The 8,319-nt window shown below is 43.7% G+C and overlaps 1 protein-coding gene across 1 annotated transcript in view; it reads right to left on the bottom strand.

Annotated features, from left to right (window-relative positions):
* Window positions 1-1,749: 1,749 nt before the first annotated feature.
* Window positions 1,750-8,319, bottom strand: part of abcc10 (ATP-binding cassette, sub-family C (CFTR/MRP), member 10) — a 62,102-nt gene continuing 55,532 nt past the window's right edge. The window contains exons 19-22 of the mRNA XM_034187885.1: window positions 8,024-8,169; window positions 4,884-4,981; window positions 4,576-4,688; window positions 1,750-3,349 (exon numbers count right to left, since the gene is read on the bottom strand). Of these exons, the coding sequence (XP_034043776.1) occupies window positions 3,214-3,349; window positions 4,576-4,688; window positions 4,884-4,981; window positions 8,024-8,169 (493 nt within the window). The 3' untranslated portion in view covers window positions 1,750-3,213. The remainder of the gene's footprint in view (window positions 3,350-4,575; window positions 4,689-4,883; window positions 4,982-8,023; window positions 8,170-8,319) is intronic.

Raw genomic sequence — 8,319 nt, 5'->3', positions numbered from 1 at the left:
ACTTTGTAATAATGGAGTACGTTAAGTAACAAGTCAGATATAAACAAAGGAAACATATCTGTAAACATCATGTCGGCCAACAGGGAATGCTCTTCGTGACCAGGGGGAAAAGTTAGTCACTTATGCTCACAAGATGACCAAAAAGCAAAAAAAAAAAAAAAAAAAAATGTTTTTTTTTTTTTTTACAAAAACACTGTGTTTACAGTGATGTTGATAAACTGTATTTTTGCTTTATGAGGAGATAAAATAAAAATTCAAAACCATTCATCATAATCATAAAGAGAAAATAATTTCAATCAAAAACAGACATTTTTTAACCTTTAAAAAGATACAAGAAATAATAATAATAATAATCAAGATTACTAAACATTTTGCAAGATTTTAACTTTACACTTAATCAGAATCACTTACATTTTCTAACCGATTTAGAAAAACAAGGAAGAGACAAGAAATTTCAAACTTGTTGGGACTTAAAAATGTAGAGTTTTGTGTTTTGTTTTCAAAAGTCAGATGTTACTCTCAAGGAGCTGCGACAGAAAAAAGTATAGTTTAACAAGAAGAGCAGGAGATCAAAACCGCTTCCCTGAGGAACGCCAAAACATGTACATCACTATTTACCTGAAATATTCTGATGTATGTAAAATGCTCTTCTTCTACATCCAACCCACTTCTTTAGATGGTTTATGAAAAACGTGCTCACGAGTAAAAGTACTGCACCAAAAAATACACGGATGTCAAGTTCTGTATTTAAATCTAAGAGCAGAACTGAGATTTAAATAACTACAGCTTGAATTACTTCATATTTGCCCCATTGTTTTCCTCCAGAAGGATTTCAACAGCCTTGGTGAAGCATTTGGCTCCCTCTTCATTTTGCCCTCCCCTACAGACTCTACGCACACATGGACAGAGACTGATATGAACTCATCTGCAAACATGATGCATGCCCCCCACCCCTGCCCCTCCTTTGTGTTTCTGTCCCCACCCGCAGCCCACCCTGACCTCTCTGCTCTGTCACTCCGGGAGGCCCCGCAGCAACAGCTGCAGCCCCCCCCCACCAAGCTCAGCTGCTGCGGCCTACACTCACTTTGCCTCGATTCGGATGATGGACTGCTTCAAAATTTAGCGTACATAAACAAATCAAATGTATATATGCAGTTGTTTTAATTCTGATGTGTGCCATTATTACATTTAACCAGTAACAATTGTGGATTAATTGCTGTATTTCTAAGGTAATTGGGTGTGAAGATAATTTCACTGCACTTGTTATAATGACAATAAATCATCATTCATATTTTATACAGCAGTCCCCAAACTGGTGTCAGCACAGAATTTTCTTCACTAGAATGTTAATAATTAAAACAGATCACTGTTCAGCGGGGTTCTTTTTTTAAGAGCTGAGGTAGTGTAAACATTGTGAAGAAAATTCACATAGTTTTCAGTGAACAGTGGAAAAAATGAACCTTCAACAGCAAAATATTAAAGAAAAATCTTATTTTCTTATTTAATTTTATTTTAGGAAATGAAAGTCTGACTATATCCTAGCAAATGTAAACTAGATGATAAAGAATGAAAGAGGAAGGAAGAGGTTAGTGAAAAAGAATTCAGATAGATGGAGAGATAAAGAAAGCAGACAAAAGTAGCAGTCTAGCAGATGTGGTGTAAGTTGAAAATAGATGTGGCAAAGAGCAACAAAAGGTGTGTTTTAGTGAGCTCTGTGTGAAGCAGAATACTAAGGAAGGAGAAAATTTGTTTTGCTGATTGTAAGCTGACAAGGATGTACAGCAGGTTAGCGTGATGAAAGATGCAGGTGGAAATGCTGTGACCTACAAGGAGAGTGTGTTAAGAAGGTGGAGGAAGTATTTTGAGGAGCTGATGACTGAAGAAAATGAGAGTGAGCGAAGACTGGATGATGTGGAGGCAGTGAATCATGAAGAGTGGAAAGGCAGTTGGTCCAGATGGCATTCCAGTGGAGGCATGGAAATGTTTAGGAGAAATGGCAATAGAGGTTTTCAAACAAATAGTTTTCTAAAATCACAGAAAGCCAGAGGGCGCCTAAGAAGTGGAGAAAAAGTGTGCTGGATCTAGTTTTTCAGAACAAGGGTGATGTGCTGAGCTGCAGTAACTACACAGGCATAAAGTTGATAAGCCATAGCATGAGGTTATGGGAAGAGTAGTATAAGTAGAAACAGAAGCTAGGTTTAGAAAACAGGTGAACATCTACGAGCAGAAACATGGTTTCTTGCCAAGAATGAGCAGTACAGCTGCAATGTTTGCTCTGAGAGTGCTGATGAAGAAGTATAGAGTTGGCCAGAGGGAGCTGCATTGTGTGTTTGTGGAGTTAGAGAAAGCTTATGACAGGGTATCAAGAGAAGAGTTGTGGTATTGTATGAGGAAGTCTGGAGTGGCAGAGACGTATGTGAGGGTGGTGCAGGAGATGTACAAGGACAGTGCGACAGCGGTGAGATGCTCAGTGGGAATGACAGATTCATTTGTTTGTAATGGTGATGGACATGTTGACAAATGAGATCAGGCACGAGTGGACTGTGATGTTTGTGGATGATGTTGTGATCTGTTGTGAGAGTTTTCAAAACTTCTGATTATCTGAATCCAAAATGAAACCGAATTTGGGGTACAATTCCAATAATATTAATATGCATCTGACTGAACATTCCACTTTTCAGCTTCATCCTGTTTGGTCTGTAAAGTATATAAATCCACCAATTCTGGATTTTACCAGCTGATGACTGGATCATTTTCTAAATGCATTCTGGGGGGTGAAGTGTTGACTGATCAGCTTATACAAATAATCAATACGAGCAAAGTTGATTTTGTGTTTGCTGTTGGTTAAATAACTTCAAACTCTTTATTTGCAGATGTTTTCCTTTGCAGATGAAAAATGTACCCAAAATTCAAATCAAGCACATAAAAAGTGCCATTTGTGATATAAAAAAAATAAAAAATCTTTCCCAGAGGAATTTTCTTGACTTAAGGAAAAAGTGAATGTCATAAATGTGATGCATCAACAGTGTCATAAAAACACTATTTCCCTTCAGTTTCTGAGAAGGTGACATCCTCAAAAACAAACACGGCGTGATGCTGCTTCAGCAAAAAACAGTGACCTCTGTCTTAAAAAAAAAAAATCACTGAGGAACCCAAACCCTCCAGGATCCACTATGACTTTATCTTCTGTCTTTCTGGGGTCAATCCGCCTCCTCACTTGTCTGTCACGGTGACCAGCCGGTGGAAGATGGAGTCATCAGTTTGACACAGAGCAGCGGGAGTGTCGAACTCCACCACCTTCCCAGCGTGCATCACCAGCACGCGGTCACAGTCCATGATGGTGTTAATCCTGAGGAAAGAAACAAAGCGGGAATCTCGGCTGGATTCCGCCCAAATATAACCACTGATCCAAGAGATTAAAGGAAGGGGTTCAACCACGAGTCGCTATCAATAAAACAACAAACTCATCATCAATTATTCTATTCGTTTAAAATCATCATCAGTCATTTACTTTATAAAAAGCAGAAAAAGTCAAAATGTGGTTAAAAGAAATCATCTCAATTTCTCAGGTGCCAAAAACCCCAAAATATTATTACTGACAAGCAGCTCATATTGAGCCTGTCGACATATTAAACAAGCTTCATACTGATTTAGAGCCAATTTAAACCTGTTTACAGACATTTTTACCTGATTTAACACATATTCCAGGAGTTTTAAAACCAGATTATCTCTCATCTCTTATTATCTCTTATTAAAATTAAATTCATCTTAATGACTTTAGTTCTTGGTTAAAACAAAATCAAGGAGAGTGCAGAACTGATTCCATAGAACCAGAAGGAGTTTGTGGGAGGTTTAAAGTCTCTGAAAAATTAGATATCTAGTTTAAAACCAATTTCCAGTGACCGTTGTGAAATTGGCTCCTCCCACATTCTTCAAATCGAACAAAAATGGTGTCAGTCATTGGTGCTGGTTTATGCTGTTACGATTTTTAGCAGAACCAATGATCAACACCATTTTTGTTTGATTTAAAGAATGTGGGAGGAGTCAACTTCACACAAGTGTCCAAGTGTGTTAAAACCAGATTATCCCGCTTAAATTCAGTTGAATAATTTACTCATAATCTACAGTTGGGTAAGAAAAAAACAAAGATCAAAAACACGTAGAACAAACTCAATATAACAAATGTAACCAGATTCAAGTTTTAAAATCACTTAACAACAAGATATCTGATTTAAAACATGTTAAAAGAGGTTTAAAACCATCTAAACGTCCATCACGTGGAACATTTGTGAAAAGAATCACATAAAAGAGAAGAGCAGCAAATCCTGAAATTATTTTTATTATTATTAAATGACTAATGTGATGACTTTATATAAAAATGATAAACGCAAAAGAAATATCCTTATTTCTGTTAAACATGACACACGTCCGGTCCAAAGAGTCTCTGTGATGTAAAATTGGAGACTCGAGGTTTAAGAGAGTGGATCTGATTCACTGTTTCCGGCTTGGATCAAACAGAATTCCAGCTCCACAACCACACACACACACAGATGGTTTGGAACTCGGAGGTTTTACCTGTGGGCAATGGTGAGGACGGTTTTGTCCTGAAACGTCTCTCTGATAGTTTGCTGCAGAAGTCTGTCCGTCTTGTGATCGACGCTTGCCGTGGCCTCGTCGATGCATAACACCTTCAATAATCATTAAATACAGTCAGAGCAGCGCAGAAACCGCCTGACGCGGAAAGAACATTCAGACAAATTAACGTGTAACTCAGAACAACAATCTCTGACAGGGGGTTGAACACAAGACCCTGAGGTTTCTAACCTTTAGAGGATTTACACCAGAACCATCTGTAATCTGGAGCATGTGTGTGTTGTTCTCACCTTGGCCTGAGTGAGCAGTGCGCGGGACAGACACAGCAGCTGTCTCTGTCCCACTGAGAAAGATTTCCCTCTGTCTCCCACCTCAGCATCCAGACCACCTGATGAAAAGACACATCAGTGAGGAGGCCCGCAACATGAAGAAGACACATCAGCGAGGAGGCCCGCAACATGAAGAAGACACATCAGCGAGGAGGCCCGCCACATGAAGAAGACACATCAGCGAGGAGGCCCGCCACATGAAGAAGACACATCAGCGAGGAGGCCCGCAACATGAAGAAGACACATCAGCGAGGAGGCCCGCAACATGAAGAAGACACATCAGCGAGGAGGCCCGCAACATGAAGAAGACACATCAGCGAGGAGGCCCGCAACATGAAGAAGACACATCAGCGAGGAGGCCCGCAACATGAAGAAGACACATCAGCGAGGAGGCCCGCAACATGAAGAAGACACATCAGCGAGGAGGCCCGCAACATGAAGAAGACACATCAGCGAGGAGGCCCGCAACATGAAGAAGACACATCAGCGAGGAGGCCCGCAACATGAAGAAGACACATCAGCGAGGAGGCCCGCAACATGAAGAAGACACATCAGCGAGGAGGCCCGCAACATGAAGAAGACATCAGCGAGGAGGCCCGCAACATGAAGAAGACACATCAGCGAGGAGGCCCGCAACATGAAGAAGACACATCAGCGAGGAGGCCCGCAACATGAAGAAGACACATCAGCGAGGAGGCCCGCAACATGAAGAAGACACATCAGCGAGGAGGCCCGCAACATGAAGAAGACACATCAGCGAGGAGGCCCGCAACATGAAGAAGACACATCAGCGAGGAGGCCCGCAACATGAAGAAGACACATCAGCGAGGAGGCCCGCAACATGAAGAAGACACATCAGCGAGGAGGCCCGCAACATGAAGAAGACACATCAGTGAGGAGGCCCGCAACATGAAGAAGACACATCAGCGAGGAGGCCCGCAACATGAAGAAGACACATCAGTGAGGAGGCCCGCAACATGAAGAAGACACATCAGGGAGGAGGCCCGCAACATGAAGAAGACACATCAGCGAGGAGGCCCGCAACATGAAGAAGACACATCAGCGAGGAGGCCCGCAACATGAAGAAGACACATCAGCGAGGAGGCCCGCAACATGAAGAAGACACATCAGCGAGGAGGCCCGCAACATGAAGAAGACACATCAGCGAGGAGGCCCGCAACATGAAGAAGACACATCAGCGAGGAGGCCCGCAACATGAAGAAGACACATCAGCGAGGAGGCCCGCAACATGAAGAAGACACATCAGCGAGGAGGCCCGCAACATGAAGAAGACACATCAGCGAGGAGGCCCGCAACATGAAGAAGACACATCAGCGAGGAGGTCCGCAACATGAAGAAGACACATCAGCGAGGAGGCCCGCAACATGAAGAAGACACATCAGCGAGGAGGCCCGCAACATGAAGAAGACACATCAGCGAGGAGGCCCGCAACATGAAGAAGACACATCAGCGAGGAGGCCCGCAACATGAAGAAGACACATCAGCGAGGAGGCCCGCAACATGAAGAAGACACATCAGCGAGGAGGCCCGCAACATGAAGAAGACACATCAGCGAGGAGGCCCGCAACATGAAGAAGACACATCAGCGAGGAGGCCCGCAACATGAAGAAGACACATCAGTGAGGAGGCCCGCAACATGAAGAAGACATCAGCGAGGAGGCCCGCAACATGAAGAAGACACATCAGGGAGGAGGCCCGCAACATGAAGAAGACACATCAGCGAGGAGGCCCGCAACATGAAGAAGACACATCAGCGAGGAGGCCCGCAACATGAAGAAGACACATCAGCGAGGAGGCCCGCAACATGAAGAAGACACATCAGCGAGGAGGCCCGCAACATGAAGAAGACACATCAGTGAGGAGGCCCGCAACATGAAGAAGACACATCAGTGAGGAGGCCCGCAACATGAAGAAGACATCAGCGAGGAGGCCCGCAACATGAAGAAGACACATCAGTGAGGAGGCCCGCAACATGAAGAAGACACATCAGTGAGGAGGCCCGCAACATGAAGAAGACACATCAGTGAGGAGGCCCGCAACATGAAGAAGACATCAGCGAGGAGGCCCGCAACATGAAGAAGACATCAGTGAGGAGGCCCGCAACATGAAGAAGACATCAGCGAGGAGGCCCGCAACATGAAGAAGACACATCAGTGAGGAGGCCCGCAACATGAAGAAGACACATCAGCGAGGAGGCCCGCAACATGAAGAAGACACATCAGTGAGGAGGCCCGTAACATCAAGAAGAGACATCAGCGAGGAGTCATGTGATTCTGATGTGACACTGCGTGCTGTGAAGCTGAACACCTGAAGCTGAACACCTGAAGCTGAACACCTGAAGCTGGACTGGGCCAACTTTTAACTAGGAAGACCGTCAGCGAGCACATTCATCTACCATGAAAGTCTCCAGTAACAGTAATGATGTCGCTCATAACGGTTCATCGTGTTGGTTGGAGAATTTCACTTTGAACGTGACCTTCAGTGTAACTTTGACAGAGGACCACCTGAGAAACACTGTGTGCATTTGGTCCAAATCGGACTGTAATCGCCAGAGGAGACATGTTTTTTTGTTCCATGAACACAGAATCTAACCTTTGACCTTGAACAAGACTTTGAGTCCAACTTTGAAGTATGGTAAATGTGAGGCATCATTGTTAAGCACTCTGAGCTTCTGCTCAATGGAAACGTGCAACAGAAATAGTCTTTCTTCTTCTTGTTCTTCTAAATGTTAATAAAGTGCATCATTTATCCCGATCCAGTCTCACTCCCATCAATGACTCCAGAAATCTCCAATTAATGACGATTTCTCGTCTTTAAGCCGCTTCACTGCTGAGAAGAACAGCCAGAGGCCCTGAAACCGACGGCAGCATTCCAGACGCTGGTCAGGTGACCAAGCTGGAATGATTGTGGGTGGAAATAGCTTAGAGAAATAAAGGCGTGAGTCAAAGCATTACATTTAAGACGGACACACCTCGTCCACAAACGCTCCGATCATCATGTCCGTCCAGGTCTTTGTCTTTCTTAGTTTTCTGAATCCATCCTGAAACTGTTTCCTCTCCCTCCCTCACCCGCTCACTCACCCATCCTCTGGACCACAGTGCTAAGGTGACACTGGTCCAGGACTTCAAGCAGGTTCTGGTCCGGGTGTTTCCCACACGGGTCTAGATTCTCCCTGATGGTCCCGCTGAACAGGAAGGGGTCCTGAGGAATAATAGCCAATCTGGACCTGCAGAGGGTACCACCAACACATACAAAAAATAAACTTGAAATTGTTTCTGCCTGTTTTTAATCAAACAATTAAAAAGTATTCAGTCGAATTATTTAGATTAGATTATACAGAACTTTATTGATCCCTTGGGAAGACTCCCTCAGGGAA

The sequence above is a fragment of the Thalassophryne amazonica genome, chromosome 15, assembly GCF_902500255.1.
Source record: "Thalassophryne amazonica chromosome 15, fThaAma1.1, whole genome shotgun sequence".
Taxonomy (NCBI): domain Eukaryota; kingdom Metazoa; phylum Chordata; class Actinopteri; order Batrachoidiformes; family Batrachoididae; genus Thalassophryne; species Thalassophryne amazonica.
This window is presented reverse-complemented; position numbering and strand designations above follow the sequence as displayed.